The sequence below is a fragment of the Talpa europaea genome (assembly GCF_964194135.1).
Source record: "Talpa europaea genome assembly, chromosome: 8".
NCBI lineage: Eukaryota > Metazoa > Chordata > Mammalia > Eulipotyphla > Talpidae > Talpa > Talpa europaea.
This window is the reverse complement of record NC_140075.1, coordinates 39,494,373-39,514,856: the sequence shown is the minus strand read 5'-3', so window position 1 is coordinate 39,514,856 and position 20,484 is coordinate 39,494,373. Positions and strand designations below refer to the sequence as shown.

General features: G+C 34.6%; 1 protein-coding gene across 1 annotated transcript in view; it reads left to right on the top strand.

Annotated features, from left to right (window-relative positions):
- SPPL2A (signal peptide peptidase like 2A) overlaps positions 1-18,438 on the top strand; it is a gene marked incomplete at its 5' end in the record, with an annotated part of 37,710 nt that extends 19,272 nt beyond the window's left edge. Inside the window, 9 exons of the mRNA XM_084240535.1 lie at positions 1,125-1,221; positions 1,688-1,789; positions 2,738-2,819; positions 3,892-3,966; positions 7,236-7,292; positions 8,000-8,102; positions 10,088-10,165; positions 11,405-11,565; positions 18,232-18,438. Of these exons, the coding sequence (XP_084096661.1) occupies positions 1,125-1,221; positions 1,688-1,789; positions 2,738-2,819; positions 3,892-3,966; positions 7,236-7,292; positions 8,000-8,102; positions 10,088-10,165; positions 11,405-11,565; positions 18,232-18,306 (830 nt within the window). The 3' untranslated portion in view covers positions 18,307-18,438. The remainder of the gene's footprint in view (positions 1-1,124; positions 1,222-1,687; positions 1,790-2,737; positions 2,820-3,891; positions 3,967-7,235; positions 7,293-7,999; positions 8,103-10,087; positions 10,166-11,404; positions 11,566-18,231) is intronic.
- Positions 18,439-20,484: the final 2,046 nt, after the last annotated feature.

Here is a 20,484-nt window from a genome sequence, read left to right as displayed (position 1 = left end):
AGTAGTCTACTTGGAAAACCTAAGTGAATAATTGAAAGATGATACTGATTTGTTAAATTGTCAGAAGTGTTAAGATCTTCATTACTCTGGCATTAATATATATATATATATATATATATATATATATATAATTGTCTCAACCTCATAATAATCCTAAAATGGCTATTGTTACATTTTATGTGTTTAGAAATGAGACAAGATCGCCATTAGAAAAGTGACTATCCCTGATTTATTGAGTCTACACTCATCTATAGCATAGTTATTTATTGAAATTAATGGAATTTAAAAATTCAGGTAAAATTTGTATTTCTATTATGATATTTTGAGAAAGTTTACAAAGCAAGTACTTTTATATTAGAATACATACTTTTCCCACCTTTTAACAACGAGATCAAGTTTTTTTTTTTTTTTTAAAGATTTATTTATTTATTTATTTATTTATTTATTTATTTATTTATTTATACAAGCACTGGGTATAGTAAGAAGTGCGGTAGGGTGAGAGAATTCACCAGAGCCATAGCGGGGAACAGAACAGGCAGACTGACGAAATACACTACTGAGGGGAGCAGCGGGCGCAGCAGGAGAGGTCTGCACGTCATGTGGGACCCTTGCCAGCGGCCGGGATCAAACCCGTGCTGCAGAGGCTGTGGGCAGCTTCGTAGCCCAGCGCTCAACTGCTGCACCACTGGGGAGGCTGTCAGGTGTTTTTTATTTTAAATACTGCTCAAATAAGCATAGCTACTATAGAAAAACAATTTTAACTACCTTAGTGCAGTATCATTACAGAGCTTTGTGTAAATGGATTTGGCTTAGTACTACAGGTCAAGTTACTATAGACAAATTCCACCATAGGAAAATATGGCATGGTTAATATCTAAAGTCAAGTGTCAGTTCTCGTACATAAATTGCATTTTAAAAGGTGTTTATAAATGGCTTATCCACTGTTCCCCTCAGTGGATTTCAGTAGATCTGCCTGTTCTGCTCCCCACTCTGGCCTGTACCCCAGCTCTTGTATAAATAAAAATAAATCTTTAAAAAAAAGAAAAAGAATATTGTTTGTATAAATATTTTCTTATCCTACTTCCTTCTATTCCCATATAATGTACTTTCTTGTTTTTTTCCAGTTTATGTTATGATAGCAATTTTCTGCATAGCATCTGCAATGAGTCTGTACAACTGTCTTGCTGCACTAATTCGTAAGATACCTTGTGGACAGTGCGCGTATGTATCTTATGAGGAATCTCATATTGTTGGCATTTGAAACTGAAATCAATACTCGAAAAAGTATGAGTGTTATTTTAAACCTGTGTAGTCTGATATACATGTGGTAATTCAAATATAAGTTAAATAAAATTTAAAATTTAGTTGCTTACTCTTACTAGCCACATTTCAAGTACTAATGGCTCCTGAACTGGCCTGCACAGATAGATAACATTTCCATCATCATAGAAAGTCCTGGTTAGCTGAGAAACATTTTATTACTTTATTTTATTATATATCATTCCTTTTACTTAAAGTCAAGACTTTTAAATTGATATATCAATAATTTCCTGTAACTTCCTGTAACAGTAAATGTGAATGTTTTTTATGTTAAATATTGTGTTTCATCTACAGAGTAAGCTAACCTTTTTAATATTTTTTAAGGACATTTAAAGAATTTTTTTAAGGATATTTAAATTTTTTTTAGGATTGTGTGTCGTGGTAAAAGCATCGAAGTGAGACTTATTTTTCTCTCTGGACTATGCATAGCAGTAGCTGTTGTTTGGGCCGTTTTTCGAAATGAAGATAGGTATGAGCACTCTGTATTTGCTTTTAGATTGAGAGTGTATTACTGTATATCTTGCCTTGATAGTTATTCATTCTGGTCATTATGGAATTTTTTTTTTTTTGCCTTGTTTCAGAATACCATTGTCTGGGATTAAAAAAATAAAAAGCTAAATAAATTTGTACGTAAGATATTGTGCTAATGGGTTTGCAGTCATACAGAGAAGGCAGTGTGAATCATTATTTTAACATCTAAGCTGGACTAGGCTTCAGAAATATACTTAATTGTGGGATAGACATACATAATGGAGTAGAACATGCAGCTTTGAAGAATAATGAGCTCTTTGAATTTATGTAGTGAATTCCAGAGTATATTTTTAAATGAGAAAAGTACAAAAGAGTATCTGCAGTATACCACTTTGCATGTAAGGAAGGTAATCTAAGAAAATATACAGGTATCCATTTGCAGGTGGGATGACCAGAAAAAAAAAATTATGTTTAACTTTATTGAATAGTTTATTAATAAAATGATTAAAGGACTTGTGTAGACTTTAATGGCTTAAAATCTGGGAGTTTATACAATGCTGGGCAACTTCAGGTACGATAATTGGTAATTATGTTTATCTATTTCTGATGAAGTAAGTTGCATAGCTGTTGTTTCCTCTATGTTCTAGATATCCAGACTTATATTAACACCAGTAGTCTTAGTTATAAGTTATCTTAGTTCAAAGATTAACAATAGTGTATATAAACCTGATATTCTTCTAGGTAGCCTTTTTTCTTGTATAGTAATATTACTCTACTGTACAGTAAGTTGTTAAATATGTAAACTATAACAGGTTATTATAATTGTTGCTTAGTAATTAGTCAAATCATAGCAGTTGAGTATGTTATTACTTTAGAGATCTATTTCTTTTGAAGTTCATCTAAAAATGACTGAATAATATAGCAGCATAATTTCTTTTGATTTTAGGTGGGCTTGGATCCTTCAGGATATCTTGGGGATTGCTTTCTGTCTGAATTTAATTAAAACATTGAAGTTACCCAACTTCAAGGTAACTACTTTGCTAGCTGAAATAAATTTTTCCTTTTAAAACAACTTTATTAGGGGGCCTCCCTGGTGGCACAGGCGATTCAGTGCCACACTGTGAAGCTGTCCACAGCCTCTGCAGCATGGGTTCGATCCCTGGCCAGCCCAAGAGATACCCACATGGCGCAGCAGACCTCTTCTGCCTCCCTGGCTGCTCCCCTCACAGTGTATTTCAGTAGATTTGCCTGTTCTGTCCCCCGCTCTGTCTCTGGTGAATCCTTTCACCCTCCTGCACCTCTGGCCTATATCCCAGTTCTTGTATAAATAAATAAATATATTTTTTAAAAGATTTATTTATTTTTATACAAGAGCTGGGGTACAGGCCAGAGGCGCGGGAGGGTGAGAGGATCCACCAGACACAGAGCAGGGAGCAGAACAGGCAGACAACTGAAATACACTGCTGAGGGGAGCAGCGGGCTCCACAGGAGAGGTCTGCTGCACCATGAGGGTATTTCCCTGGCCGGCCGGGAATCAAACCCGCGCTGCAGAGGCTTGGACAGCTTCACAGCGCTGCGCTCATAAATCTTAAAAAAAAAAAAAAAAACTTTATTAGGTATCATTTGTATGGAATAAAATGCACCCATTTTAAGTGTACTGTTTATTGAATTTTATAAGTATATAACTTGGTAACCACTGTTCTAATCAAACTATAGAACATTCCTTTTCTCTTCCAAAGATCTAGTATGCCATTTTACATACAATCCTAATCCTCTGCCAACCACTGATATGCTGGTTTAAAAATTTTTTAGGCATTCATACAACATGTCAAATTCATAAAATCCTTACTGGATTAATTATAAGGAAAGAACATTTCTCTGACGCAATGCTTTTTTTTTTTTTTTTTTTAAGAACAGGGTAAAGAAATAAAAGTTATAATGTGATTTGTGTAATAAAACTACAAATAGTAATAATAATCATTAAATGCCTTTAAAATAGTATTCAAGAATGTTTTCACTTGTTTATTGTACTCACAAAATATATACTCTCAATAAAGATAACGGAGGTTTGACTTTTAAATTTCTTTCTTTCTTCAACAGTCATGTGTGATACTCTTAGGCCTTCTCCTCCTATATGATGTGTTTTTTGTTTTCATAACACCATTCATCACAAAGGTATGCTTTGTTTTTGAAATATATGAGGAACATGCTAAAAGATGAGAATCTTAAAGCTGTTTTTTAAATGATTGGTTTTACATTGGTTTGCCAGTAAATGAGTTCTAATTGTTTTATGCAAATTATCATTGAAATTTGTCTTTTAACAGAGAGTAATTTCAACTCCTTAAGCCATTTTGCTAGATAAAAGAATGTCTCCTAGCTAAATAAAGTAAACATGAGAATGGTCCATTTTCTTCCTAACCTTTTTAAAGTATTATTATAAGTCAATTAAGTGTTTCCTGTAGACAATATAGACAGCAAAAAGAATGAAATGATGTCATTGCTACTTCATTTCTTTAGACTAAGAAAGAGATCTTTCTACACCAAATAGGTTCATATATACAGGTTGTGTTTAGAGGCCAAGATAGGGCTGGCTTCAAGGAAAATAGACCCAGGGGTACATATACCTCCTTTTTTTTTTTTTAAGATTTATTTATTGCTTGATACAAGCACTGGGTACAGTCAGAAGCGCGGGAGGGTGAGAGCATTCACCAGAGCCAGAGCAGGGAGCGAGCAGGCAGAAGGACTGAAGTACACTGCTGAGGGGAGCAGGGGGCGGCAGGAGAGGTCTGCACACCATGTGGGACCCTCCTCCAGTGGCCGGGGAGCAGCCGGGGATCGAACCGGCGCTGCAGAGGCTGAGGGCATCTTCGCAACCCAGAGCTCAACCGCTGCGCCACTGGGGAGGCCCATACCTCCTTTCTGTTGCTGTCCATTTGATTATTCTCTTGAACTGGATTTTTCCATGAAATTAGAATCATAGCAAATGGCAGTTCCTAGGTCATTCTTTCCTAGCTCTGCTTTTAGTTTCACAATAAAATGGTGGTATTGGTAGTTCTTTCTGCCCGCTTGTGTCTATGCAAGTGTCCTTTATTTTTCTATCCCTTTTCCTAATAAACCTGCTCCTTAAATATTAAAAAAAAAAAATGGTGATATTGTGTTCCCAGAATAAGGGAGAGGTATTGGGTGAGTGGTAGGCCTTATTATTTTCCCAACTTGTCTACCTTGTTCCTAATGCTATCTCATGAATATATTAATTGTTGCTTAATTCCCCCACTTTTCTCATTTTACTTCAAGCCTTAAGCTGTATCCTGCCATCTGTGAAATAGCTGTAAAAATTTTCACTTCTGATATTTGATGTAAAGACATAAGACAAACACGTGCCCAACTGCAGAGCTGAACTTGCAATAGGTAGCATGTAGTTAACTGTTCCTAATGACACCTACCCAAAATGTTTTTACTAGCACCTTTCCCTGTCCTAATGATGAGCTGTTTGACTCATTGACTTCATGGAACAATAGTAACTTAAAAAAGCATAGAACTAGTATATGGATTATAATAAAAATTGTTAATTTATTAAAGCATTTTTAGAAGTTCTATGGAAACTGCCTTGTGTCAATTTATTTGGTTGAACAAAATGTTTCTGTACGTAGGTCATTCCCTCAGAGATTCATAAGAAAGTAAATCATTTTCTCTACAAAGTCATTCCTGTAAGTCAGCAGATAGTTATAGCATATGACACATTTATTACACAGTGGACATGGCTATAAACTAAAACTCAACTCTTTTTAAAAATAATATTTCTAATATTTCTGTTCTAACACTAGTATCAGTTTATAAATGCCAAACGTGTCATTTTGGAATGGAAAACCATTTCCATTCCCTACACATAAAAAGTTTTAGCATTTTAAAGATATTGGGTAATAATAAAGATGACTTTGAGTATACTTTTTTTTCTGCTGCGCTCAGGGAGTTTTTCATCTTTTTTTTTTTTTTAATCTTCTTATTGACTAGGAATATTATTTCAGTAATCTGATATGATAGCAAAGATTAAAGTGCTCTTTGGAATTCACAGTTGTAGATTTACTGTAACACCTCAGTCTCATTTTTTTTTGTTGTTTTTATTTAGGCTATACACCTTAATTTAGCAGGTAACTGAAAATGAAATCAGGTAGTAATTACTGATTTTTGTGGTTTTTACCTAAAATTTTGAGGATTAAATATTGGACACTAACTGTTTTTGACTCTGGTGTTAGAATACTTTGAATGAATTGGAAGGTTTAGTGGCCATAAAACCACAACTATATTTTTTTTAAATCCACAACTATATTTGGTATAGTATCTTGAAATAGTAGTTACTCAGATATCTTTGAATGTATGAGAGGACATTAGTGATTGTCTTCAGTTCAGTGTTTTAAATAACAGTTAGAAATGAACCAATATGAGCTATTTGGAAATTCAGTCACATCATGGGAGTCTGATATAGAGAACTGCATTTATTATTATTTTCTTTTCCTAAACTCCTGTGACTTAGGAACTCAAAGCTTTGCATCAGGAAAAGACTTTTGTATCTGAGGATTTTATCCTTCTACCCAGCTCAGGTATCATTAAAACCCTTTTTAAAACACTCAGGCTATTTTTCCAATGCACTCCACCCCTGGAAAATATTGAAGTTAGTCAATCAAATTTTCCTGAAATTTGGCATTTATCTTCCCACTACCTGTTTTAATAACATATGTATCATAATGTGAAGCATAAAATGAGTACTCATGCAATCTTAGCTGCTACCTCAAAATATTTTCCTTCTCCACTACACACATGACTCTCAGGAAAGAAATTTTAAATGATGTTCTCACATAATAAAACCTTAGTCAGATACAATGGTGGATAATTCAGCTAAGATTAATATTTTGATTGGGAAATAAAACACAGGCAGGGCTGAAATTGGGCAAGAATCAAGCTAGAGAAATTTCTCAGGTTCTTTAGTTCTTGATTGCTTTGTTATTATGGTGGGTAGCCAGAAGGTCAAATGCATATTTATTCAAATAAAGTTACCAATACTTATTACAAATCTGAATATAAAAAAATTTAGTATTTATATCCCTATTCATTGTTATTACTAAAAATGACAGGACAGATAGTATATGACATAACTTAAAGCACTTATAGCCTATTACAAATACTAGATATTAATACATGAGTACAAATCAGTTTATCTACCAATTTCTGATAATTGTTGAGCCCTGAAAAAGTGGAGCACTATGCTAAATGCATTTTTATTTTAGATGACACCAATTTTTGCTTTCTACAGAGACTGTTTTAGACAAAAAAGTCTGTGATTCATTTTTCATCAGCTTAGAGTAGACATAGAGTCAAATCATTCTTAAGTAATGTCATATTATTCTCATTAAATGATCAGTTTCTTTCATGTTCCGTTTCAATTTTAGAATGGTGAGAGTATCATGGTTGAACTTGCAGCTGGACCTTTTAGAAATAATGAAAAGGTAAGGATGACAATTTACTGCAGTGGCTGCCAGTGTATGTATGTGTGTCCAGTAAATAATTTTGCCTCCCTGTATAATTCATTTGTCATGTAGTGCATGTTAAGGTATTGTATAACTTTATTTCTCACAAAATATAGCCCTTTTCATAGTAATTCTAAATTATTAAATACCTATTGACTTGGGTTTCATCCTAGAATGATGGAAACTTGGTGGAAGCCACAGCTCAACCCTCAGCTCCCCATGAGAAAGTAAGGATTGTATTTCAGATATGTTCACTGGACCTTAAATCATACCCTCTGAGACAAGATTCTTCTTTGAGGAAAAAAAATCCAGATTGCAAAAAAAAAAAAAAAAAAATCTGTTTCAAGGCCTGAGTCCTATTTTTGGTAAAAAAAGGGAAAAAAAAGATTAGACATGGGAATACTGGATTAATAATGTTAAGCCTATATGTGTGTTGTGTTTCATTTTTCCAAAACTATGTCTCTATTTCTTTTGAGTTTCTATACATTCAGAGTGAGTGTGTGTATGTAAATATATATGTGTACATAGTTTATGTTCTCTGATTTCAAGTTCTTCTAAAATGTCAATTTAAAAATGTTAAAATAACTATTCCTATATCAGTCCTTCCTTTTCTAAAAGATAAGAATTAAGATTCCTAAGAGACTTATTGCTGGCCTTTTTTTTTTTGTTATTTTAATTTATTACAGTTACCAGTAGTCATCAGGGTGCCAAAGCTAACTTACTTCTCAGTAATGCATGTGTGCTATATGCCAGTTTCACTGTTGGGTTTTGGAGACATTATTATACCAGGTAAGCAGTTGTGTGTAACAATTTCAGTAAAAATGTACTAATGTTTTTAAACTATCATATGTATAGAATCTATTAACAGTTATCTACCCTTTATTAAGTATTTCTGGCTATCATTAGAGCTGGGATCAGTGACAAAGATAGAAAAAACATTTCAAGGGGTAGAAGTTAAAGTTCAAATGATGGAAGCAACCAAAATACATATATCTTCATGGCTCAAGAAGTGGCTTACAGTAAGCAACTATGGTCAGTTTGATCTCCCAAAAAAAAAAAAATTTGTGTGTCTCAACCCATTTAAAAAAATTGAATTTAACAATATCAAATTATTATAGTTGTTTCTGTTACTTTTATTTAAAAATAATAGTTACGTTTTAGGAAGAGTGGTTTAGGATTACTAGGCAAGGTCATGATTAAGAGGAGAAACGGTACCACATCAGTTGTAGCACACTATAGTACAAAAATGTATGGCATGTGGTGGAATCGATTGGCTTCTAGCATATCTTCTCTAAAAAATATTGTAGTTCTTCTTTATTTTTCTCACTGGATTACCTATAGAATAAACTTAATCTCAGCCCAGTAATAATATAGCTTAGAAGTAATTAATATTTCTCAGTCAGTTGAGTTCATCCTTCCTCACTTCGTTACGTTTTTCCTATGTACTGACTCCCTAAGGGTGAGTATGGGTATCCCTAAAGATACCCATCTTTTTTTTTAAAAGTCTTTTTATTTACATGGTAAAGTCAAGTTGAGAGAAATAAGCTAATAGCGTTGCCTTGTGAGTTGGCATAGCAAAGCCCAGTGTAGTATCTATCTTAGTTCAGTGAGTCTTTATTCACATAGTTGATAAAGAGAAAAAATTCAATTGAGTAACTTAAAGTTTCTTGAATATCTTTAAATTTATCCCTAATTTACCAGTGCTATACTAAGTGCTATATAAAACCGTATATATAGTACTTTGCATAGAATTGATTAAAATAGTATATAAATATTGCATTCCTGAGTGAATGTCAAAGAAAGAAAATTGCACTCAAAAAGAATTTTTGACAATGCTAACAGCAAAATTCTAATTTGGGGGGGGAAATTGCCTTTTTTTTTTTTTTTTAAGATTTATTTATTTATTTATACAAGCACTGGGTACAGTAGAAGCGTGGGAGGGTGAGAGAATTCACCAGAGCCAGAGCAGAGCGGGGAGCAGAGCAGGCAGAAGGACCGAAGTACACTGCTGAGAGGAGCAGCGGGCAGCAAGAGAGGTCTGCACGCCATGTGGGACCCTTCTCCGGTGGCCGGGGAGCAGCCGGGGATCGAACCGGTGCTGTAGAGGCTGCAGGCAGCTTCGCAACCCAGCGCTCAACCACTGTGCCACCGGGGAGGCCCCTACCATTTTTTTTAACATATAGAAATTTGATTAAACAGCAAATATAGTAAAAATAACAAGGAACTTATTAGTTATATAGAGAAATGAAACTAATACAAATATCCATTAAAGTTAGTAAAATTATTTTGTTATTTTTAAGTAGTTTACTTAAAAAAGATAAAAAATAGTAGTTTAAAAAAGTAGTTAAAAAAGATAAAAGTAGTTAAAAAAGATAAAAAAAGTAGTTTACTACTTAAAAAAGATAACAAATGGCAAGCCTTTAGCCACACTAACCAAGGGAAAAAAGAGGATCCATTAATAAAATTATAAATGAAAGCAAAAACATTACAACTTATAACATGGAAATATTAAAAAAAGGTTTTCTTTCTCTGTGACAGGGAATATTAAACAGCTAATAAAAAATCATGTTTTTTAAAGACTTCAGTTACTTGGGAAAATGTTTAAAATATATTAAAGTTTTTAAAAATCAGAATATAAAATTTTGTCCACAATTGGAGGTAATTTAATGTTGTTAATATGCAAAAATGTAAGTTAAATGCAACATACACTGTTGCCACAGTTTAATTTGTGTTGCTGTTGTTTTAAGAAAATAATGTTGTATGTGTTCTTTTAGGTCTTTTGATTGCATACTGTAGAAGATTTGATGTTCAGACTGGTTCTTCGTCTATATACTATGTTTCCTCCGTAATAGGTACATTTTTGTTTTTTCTTTTTGTTATGTTGAATTGTATTGTCTAAAGGAAATGGTCGACGTGAAAAATGAGTCCTGGATTCTAATTCTTCACCATTAATTAGTAACACAAGTTGTTTTTATTTTCCCATCAAAAAGGGATTATTATTGTTTACTACTTATATATCATAGGGAAATTACATGTGAAAGGAATACAGTAGGCCTGCATATAAAAGGTTTATTAGAGCATCAGGCACATATGTAGTCAATAAATTGTATAATACTTGATTTCTAAAAAAACACTGTATTTATATAAATGAATTTATAATACATCTTACCTGGGATAGCAGATGTAGTTATTATAACTTGTTCTGAATGTCTGTTATTGAAAGCAGACAAGAAGTAAGCAAAAAAATACTTTGAACATATCAAATAGGTATCTCTAAATTCATATGCCAAAGTTCTTAGGTAAAGGGCCTGTCCCAGAACCATTCAGATACAGTTCTAGCAAGGTTTTTTCAATTCTAGTATGGCGTTAAAGTGTATGTTAGAGAATACTCTTTAACTTGTTGTTAAAATAAGAACCCTAACAGCAAGAAAGAACAGCTAAGTAGGTGAAATGAGAAAAAATTCTAAAGAAATAAGAAAAGCAGTCTGAGCCCATTAAGTATGGTATTTTCTAAGAGTCCAGGATCAGTTAGGGTGATAGAATAAATAACACTCACTGAAAGGGCAGAGGTAACAGAGTATATGTCCATTCTGCTATGTAATTTAGGGCAATTCACTTAAACTTCCTAGCTCTTTATTGCCTCATCATGAGGTAGATTAAATTTTGTGTTCATAATGAGACCCTAAGTCATTAAGATCAAACGATGCTGAGAAGCCCAGGAAGTATATAATCAATATTGGGAAGAGTTTCAAAGGAATCAGTAGTCCCTACATGTATACATTCCAGCATTCTAAAAAGTGGAACAATTCAGCATCCTTAACAGTGACAGATAATTTCGACTCTCTTGAATTTTATCTTTATCAATGATTAATGATTAGATTAATTATAATTGAAATATTAACCAGGTTCCAAATTCTTCAGAAGCTATGTAGAATATCTCTCCTAATTACTATGCAAGAAAATGAGGAAATTAAGGAAAGCCAGAGCAAAAAAAGGTCCTCAGAAGTACTTTAAAACAACTACTTCAAAGAGGAAATTAAAATCCAGCTTGGGTAACATGTGCAAATGACTGACTGATATTCTTCTTATAGCCTATGCTGTTGGCACAGTACTGACATTTGTTGTCCTGGTGCTGATGAAAAAGGGGCAACCTGCTCTCCTGTATTTAGTACCTTGCACACTTATTACTGCCTCAGTTATTGCTTGGAGACGCAAGGAAATGAAAAAGTTCTGGCAAGGTAGCAACTACCAGGTATGTTCTTAAATTTCAGTTATCAAGTTACCTTATATCATAATTCACTAACTTTGCCATCTATGTAGCGTGGTTTTTATGTGCCAAAAAATTATCTGTCAGGATGTCCTAAGTTTTTTCCACTACTGTCCCCTTACTGTCCACCTGCTGCATCATCAGTTCCCATCCCCACTGTAATCCGATTCCCTACTCCTCAAACTAAACCACCAAGAAGCAGTGGGAGAGTCTCAGGGAAAGCCAGAACAGTATTTCAACATGAGTTTTCAAAATCCACAAAAGCAGACTATGAAAGATTAAACTCTCTTTAAAATAAGTACTGAGAAACTGATAATAGTTATTTGTAGTTAAAAGAATCTTAAGGTTTTGCAGATAAATGGACCTATGAATAAACTCATTTTAGTTTTATGTGGATCAAGACTGAACTTCCTTTAAAATTCCCAGAATAGAGAAATTCTTGATACTAGAATGTATTATATTTTAATTGTTTCTTCATTGAAGCTAAACGCCTTTCTTCTTTTTCTAAATGTTCTTGGTATTCCAGTAAAGTTTGTTTGCATTGAAATTAATGAGGGTTGGGAAACCCCAGAGGTCAGGGTCATGGCATTGATTCCTTCATGTGGTGGTTAACTCTTTTTGCCCTATTAAAACAAACAGCCCTCCTCCAGCAACCCTTATACATGCATGATAGTGCTAACATGAACAAAAAGAGATACTTTGGGTGGGTGCCTGCACTTCTGTTAGTAGATAAACAGTTCAAAGTTCATGTTCATTTTGTGATTTGTCTGTGGTGTTAACTTGATTTAAGAAGAAGTGATTAACACACTAAGTTAGACTACTATAATTAGAAAAAACACTGGTCCATTTTTTTTGTAATTTTTTTGCGATTTGGAGAAAATATTACCTGCCTAGTCTGCCATTTCTGTTTATATTAATATGCATAGAATTAGTTTCTTACCACAAGGTCCTTGAATACACTAGTAAAACAGCTTGTAACTTTTCCACAAAGATTTTTTCACTTTTACAGATCTTGAAAAATAAAAGTATGTCTTCCAACACATACTCTACTAATAGGCTTTAAATAGTCTTAGTTTTCTTCATTTGGTAAGCTTTTATTGAGCAGTTCTATGAGCCCAGTAATACTTTAGGTGCTGGTGATAAAAAATGTTAGAAACAGGCCTATTCTTATGATGGCATCTCAAAAGTTAAGAGTCTAGTGAGGGATACAGATAGAGTCACTAACAGTACAGTGTCATAAGTGTATTAGTTGGACCTCCCCAGTGGCGCAGTGGGTTGAGCGCAATGCTGTGGAGCTGTCCGCAGCCTCTGCAGCACAGGTTCAATTCCCGGCCTGCCAGAGAGATATCCACATGGTGTAGCAGACCTTTCCTGCCTCTCCTGCTGCTCCCCTCAGCAGTGTTTTCGGTCGTCTGCCTGTTCTGCTCCCCGCTTTGCCTCTGGTGAATTCTCTCACCCTCCCGCGCCTTTGGCCTATTCCCCCGTTCTTGTATAAATAAATAAATCTTTAAAAAATAAATAAGTGTATTAATTATGGCAGGGTGTCATGAAAGCTAGAGGTGGGACACTGAGTGCTTGTAGTTTTCCATTAGTGAAAAGTGATTTGGGGAAGGCTTCTTAAAGAATGAGAAGTTTACATTGAAATTTTAAGACTGAGCCATGTGTTCATATTGAGGTAATCAGGCATTCAAAGAGGGAAGAGAACATGGCACATAAGCAAAGTTTAGGGTGAAGCTGGAGAAGGAAGCAAGGGTAAGAGCCTATAGTCTTGCAAACCACATTAAAGAGTTTGGAGTCTGTCCTAAGAACACTGGAGACCAACGGGTTTTAAAGAACTCTAGAAAAATGGACTGAAGGAGGAAGCAAAACTGGAGATAACTATTACAATGAGAAGAATTAGTAGCCAGAATTAGTAAAGAAGTGAATTTGAGAGAAGTGGACAAAGTCAACAGAGATTTAGAGGTTTCATTGATGGGATCTGGTGATGAGTTCAGTGTAAGGAGAGAAGAAAATGAGGTCCAGGAGTTCTGGTTGGATAACTGAGTGAGTGAGCGGTGATACCATTCACTGAGATGAAGATGATGACATTTCAAAGTACCTAAAGAACTACCAAGAGGAGAGAAATAATAGGCAGTTAAATAGTGTTACCTCATGTACAGGAGACAGACCTAGTTAGAGATTGAAATATGGGAGTGTCATCTGTATACTCAATGAGTGAGAACGTGGAGAGAGAAGAAAAGACTCAAGACAGAACTGTGAGTAAGAGGTTTCTACTAACTAACATAATCTGATTGATTATGAGGCAAATCAGGACAAAGAAGATAAGCAGCAGTGAAAATTTGTTTAGAATTAGCTTTACATCTTTAGTTTAGAATTTAAATTTGTGACTTCATAAAAGCACCAGTGTAATTTTACAGAATTAACCATGTTTCTTGGTATCCTCATCGCCAACTTTTTTACTTATGAATTTTTCCTTTCCCTTTAATACAGCCTTTTAAGAAAATATGTACTTATTACAAAGAAGTTTAAAAGTGTAGCAAAGTGCAAAATAAATTAAGTCCACCCAAAATTCTAGAGAAACCCACTTTTAAGCTGTAAATGAGTTTTCTTTTCATGCCTTCCTAGATGATTGGATAGGTGGGTGGATGATGACATATGCTAAAGAAATCTCTACTTTGTCCACTGCATAGTTGTGTTATTTCATTGTTAATTCCCTGTAAAAATCATTTTAATATCTGTATAATATTCTCTCATAGGCATGTACCAATACTTTACCTTTTTTTTTCTAGTAATTTGTTTTTAGAGTATTATCCAGAAATGATTTTAAAATTTGGACAAAACTAATGTGAAATTCCAATTCTGTTTTTACTTTAATTATTTTTCTGTGTATTTTTAAGCATGCAATGCAAGAGTCTAAAATAAACATGAAGGGCTGTTTAGTAAACATTCTTCCCTCTCCTTTCCCCACCCCTTAAGTGGCAGCTACTTTAAACCATTTATGTGGAGCTTCCAGACCTTTTTATGCCAATTCACACTAGAAATAATTGAATATTTATAGATATAGTATATGTAAAACAGTAACATTGTGTTTCTTTGGAAATATTCTACAGCTTGTTTTTTCTCTGGTTTATTGTAGCATCTCTCCTTTTTCTTCCATAATGTTTATTGAGGTGAAAAGGGATGGTAGGTAAGGAGGGAATTCAACCAAGGAATCTACTTATATTCCTTATGAATAGACACTTTGCCTTGGACAGACCAAGTTCAATTTTTATTTTTTTAAAGATTTATTTTTTTATGCATACAAGAACTGGGGTGTAAACCAGAGGTGCAGGGGAGTGAGAGGATTCACCAGAAAGAGTAGGGAGCAGAACAGGCAGATCTACTGAAATGCACTGCTGAGGGGAGCAGCGGGGAGATAAGAGAGATCTGCTGTGCCATGTGGCTGGCCAGGGATCAGACTCAAGCTACAGTGGCTGGCAATAACTTGATAACATTGTCTTTAACCCCTGCGCCACCAGGGAGGCCTCCCAAGTTTGATTTGTAAAAATTGTAATCTTGAAAAAAAGTCAGTTCTTCATAGCAGCTACCCCTAAAGGGAAAAATCATGTAGCTGAACACAAAGCAATAATACATAGCCTCAGAAGGGTGAACTCCAAGGATCTCACATAGCATAGTAGCTAAATAAGGCAGTTAGATTGTAAGAAAATCCAATTAGAAGTGTCTGAAAAGGTGGGGCACCTTTGGTTGTACACTTTTCATTTTGTAGTGTTGTCATAATTGTGTTAGTAAAGACACTTTGAATATAAAATAGCACATAGTAATAAAAACATGGAGTCTGCTGTCAGACTGCCTAAATTTGAATTCTGATTTTGTTAGTAGCTATGTGATCACAGCTAACTGCTTCCAGGAGAGAGTCTTATGCTTCCGGAAACCTCACATTTTTAGCAGTTACAGAATGTAATACCTTCACAATATTACACCCTCTTATTGTGAAAATCTTCTCATGGTCTTGTCTTCAAAGTCAAAATTAATTTAGCTTGAATGTTGTCATTTGTGGCTTTGGTATCAGTTTTGGTAAATTTCTTAATCTGCTGAAACTGTCTCTTCACCCATAAAATAAAATACAGGCAAGTAGAAGTATCTAAAATCCACTGAAGTGGGTTAACCTAGGACGTTGTGAGGCAGTTGGTGCTGAAATCAGGCAATGCTAGGCAGAGACTGCTAAAGAAAGACAGGGAACCTCAACAAGCCTAGTGAAACAGAGGAAGACAAGGCTTGGAGCCAGTATAGGATAGACCTGAGAGTCAATGCTGAAGACACCCTCAGGAAGTTACTGGTTTCTCTCTTAGACTAATAGTGACCTTTCCTTCCTCTGTCCCTCCTTTATCTCCATAGCATTGCCATTCTAGAATATACCTAATGTAACTCTCAACGTCAAATCTGCCTTCTCCAAACAGATTTCCAAGTGTTTTGCAAATGAAATTAGGTCATCTTTCCCATTTATCGATAAGGTGTTTTATATACTGTAAATCCTTAATTAATGTTATTGAAATTCTTCATGCAAAGCAACTATAATGGTCAGTCCTTAATCCACTGACTTTTAATCTCATGTGTGCATGTGCATGTAAGCTTCTTGATTGTTTTAGGAGCCCTCATAAAATTACCAAAATTGTTAATAAGGTTTTGTAAAGTGAGACACTTTTAAAATGTTTTAATCTTTCTTTGTAATTTTTTAAAGTACCAAAACTTTTGCTATAGTTTTGAAATAATTGAGTATAAAACAAGTAAGTTAACTAAAGGCAGAATCTAAGGTGATAGCACATTTGTTTCCATGATTAATTACTTGGTTTATTCCAATGCCTGTTACTAAAGTTGAGTGCAAGAAAATGGTGATAAAAAACAGCTTTCCACCATAGACTTTTAAAATGCTGTTTTCGGGCCTCCCCGGTGGCGCAGCGGTTGAGCGCTGGGTTGCAAAGCTGCCCGCGGCCTCTGCGGCGCCGGTTCAATCCCCGGCTGTTCCCCGGCCACCGGAGGAGGGTCCCACATGGCGCGCCGACCTTTCCTGCCGCCCGCTGCTCCCCTCAGCAGTGTACTTCGGTCCTTCTGCCTGCTCTGCTCCCCGCTCTGGCTCTGGTGAATTCTCTCACCCTCCCGCGCTTCTGACTGTACCCAGTGCGTGTATAAACAAAACAAACAAACAAACCAGCAAACAAATAAATAAAGCATGCCTCTATTAAAAATAATAATAATAAAAAAAATAAAATGCTGTTTTCAAAGGGCAAATTGTTGCTAGTAACTTAGAGACTTCATAGAAGTATTTTAATATTTTGGGGCCTTCCTAGTGGCACAGAGGTTAAGTGTCATCACTGTGAAGCTCTCCACAGCCACTGCAGCACAAGTTTGATCCCCGGCCAGGGAGGTGACCCACATGGCGCAGCAGACCTCTCCTGTCTCGCCTGCTGTTCCCCTCAGCGGTGTATTTCAGTCAGTCTACCTGTTCTGTTCCCCCCTCTGTCTCTGGTGAATCCTCTCATCCCCCACACCTCTGGCCTGCAACCCAATCTTTATGTGTAAATAAATAAATCTTGAAAAAAAGAAAAGGGAAATAAGAAGGCAAGCAAAAACTTTTTTAAAAAAAATGAGAGAAGTATTTTAATATTTTACTTGGAGTCTTTCATTCCTTTCTTTAAATTTCTCTGATCCAAAAAGAAGTAGTGTTTCAATAGGATTTCAGTAAACCTGCAAATTTGGAAACCTCAATTATATCTTATTTTCTGTAGCTACTTAGGAATAGTTATTGTTTATTAATTATTTTCTGGATTGCTTCAAAACCGAAGTATTCAGTTCCATTTATTTGATTTTATTCAGTCTTAATTCTAGTAAGTACAGAGTAAGTAAAGGTGTTATTTTCTCTCTAGAGAAAATCAAGCAGTGGCATAATTACTTTGGCATATAGAATAATTAAGAAAAATTTTAGGGAATTTTTTTGTTCGTAAACGAGAATCAGTGGAGTTATACCGCAGCCTCCAATGGGCTATTTTACTCTGGGCGGGAGCTGAGCTTTCAGTGTGTTGCTATCAGGTGAACAGTGGATTTGTCTCTGTTAAATGTCACTGGTGCTTCTAATTATTTTTAGAAGTCACAAGCTGTAAATGACAAGTCAGAATGCAGAGGTACTGGAACAACTCTGCTTCAGCTTTAGTAGCTCTCCAGTACTCTGCTTTAATGAGTGTTTTATGAGACTTTGTGGAGATTGGTTCAGTTATAAATAAGCAGAATTATCAGTAAATGCTGGGCTCGCTGACCCTATTTCAGAGGCCACCTTTCTAGAATTGTGTAAGGAATTGTGTCCTGGAATAAGCCTCAGGAACATCTTCTTATGTATTCTCACTGCCATGAAGGGCAGTGTTCATATTGGGAAATGGAGATAGTGTAAGACCCAGAGAAAGCAGTTATCAAACGATTAGGCTTCCTGAAAGGTCATTGTCATACTGACCATATCCTTAGGAGCATAGGCTATTGAGCTAGTACATTGCTCAGTTCTGTGGAGCATTCTGTCTTTTTTTGTACACTTTTTTTTGCCAAATTAGTGAATAGTAAGGACAAGTTGAAAATTTGCGTTTCCTAACATCTTTTATTTATGCCTAGGTGATGAACCATTCGGACTATGCAACAAATGAAGAAAACCCCGTGACTTCTGGCGAACAGATTGTCCAGCCATAATAATATTATGTGGATCTGCAATAATGTGTCAGTTGGTTTTCCAGAAATAGTGTTGGACTTTTTAGATTGAATTTTGAACTGACAATCTGAAAGAATGTTCGATTACATGCTTGCAAATATATATTTTTATGAGCTGGTACTGACAATGACATAAGTAATTAAAATACATTTGCTTTTAACTTGTTAAAGTTGTGCCTTCACATTAAATAAAAGCATGTGTAATTTCCAAGATGTATTATATACAGTATATTTTTCTAAAAAAAAACTTGACCCACCCCTGTACTTTTCTTACTGAAATCTTTCTTTCAACTCTAGTGATAGATAAATTTCTGTCAAATTACTTTTCTGAGAGATTTTACTGTAAAGAATTACATAAACTTTATATTCTGTAGAAATAACTTCAAGATCATATGTAAGAAGGTAGTTCAACAGTGAAATTTTCAACCTTTTATCACTTCAGACATTAGAAATATATAATTTGGGAATATATATATAAGTGCTTATTTTTGTAGCATAGTTTTTTTTTTTAACTCCCATTCTTTTTAAAACTTGAAAACCTAAATTACTGCCTATGTGTTATATTAGAATATTTTTCCAGGCAGAGAGAAACATAATAAATAGAATTAGTCATTAAAAGGACAAAAAAACTGAAATTTACAGTTTTCAGTGGTCTATTTCCTTGATGATATAGCTTAAATTTTACACTAACACTCAATTTCATTACGGTATTTCTGATCTATTTAAATTTTTTCTTTATGTTAAAGCGTGTATATTTTGTAAAAATCATTTTTTATCAAATTATATATTGGCTTATCCATATGGTTTATTTTTTGAGGTGTAATATCCCTAACAAGCTCCTTTCCCCATAGAAACCACTGCTAGCCTTTTAATTTTGGTGGAGTAGTTGATTTATAAAGTGTGCCTCAAAGGAAATTAGTGGAGACAAAAGAGTGGACACTTAGTTTAATTACAAGAGTTTGAGTAGACTGTCTTAGCTGCAGATACAAGTATCTCCATTCTCTTATTTATAAAATAGGTAGATTAGACCAATTCATCACTGTGGCACCTGCCAACTGAAAAATCTTTCTCACTGTTTGCCAAATCTCAGATATGGCCTTGAACATTCTTCTGAGTGTCAGAGGTCCATTTTTTTTTTCTAAGAAATTCCCAAATGACAAGTGATTACAAAAGCAACAGGATTTTGCATTTCTCTGTAAATAATGTACAAATATGTGAACAAATCTATGATCCTTCATTTTAAGTCCAGTTCAGCTGATTAAGAGATAAAATTCTTGCTTTTAAATGGATCAGACCTTTGATGTTTGAACTAAATTTAGCTTTTGAGGGAACTGATGCTTTGTGTTTAATTGTTAACTTTTGCTGAGTAAATTACAGATAGAAAACCTCCCTTAATAACCTCTCTTTCCATTTAATACATTTGTAGGTCCTTTGGTTTGTGGCAGTGACAGGTATGTGATGGGCAAAAAAAAAGGTTGATCTTAATTTTGCCTCTAGAATACCAAGTCTGAATTTTTCCAAAGAATTAATTTATTTGGCAGGTTCTCGTAGCGTGAAGAACAGATTAAGTGCCATTTTAAAGCTCCAACTATATTTTCATTTGTAATGTCAAAATATTTGCCAAAATACAGCTTTTTTAGTAAAGTTATCTGCATTCTCACCCCAGCTTTATGATGTTCAAAAGCTTCAACCACAGTTTATGAAGACTGTTAAAGAAAATTTTACATCTAAAATCTGAAATCTTGAGTTTTCTCATAAAACTCCACTTTTTCCAACCATTAGTTATCAAGGAGGTAAAAGTTGTTCTAGTACGCCATTAAATAGAAATAAGAAATAAAAGATGAAACTTCTTAAGTTTCTCCATTCTCAGTATCGACTTTATATTGTACTTAAATAATTATTTTAGCAATCTAGAGAGATTGCTCTAAAAAAATTTAGAGAGATTCTAACAAAGTACAAAAATATTTTGAGAATCAAACTGAGCAGAAGATAGAAGAGATGAAAATTTGGCTTTAAAAGACTATCATCTTTTCCTCTCCTGTCCTCCCAATACCAATAACTGTAAGGGAAAGAGAGGTTTTTATCCTAAACATGTCTTTGAAACAGTAAGATATATTGTATGATTACTTACTTAGAAATTAGAAATTCCCTCTTAGAAAT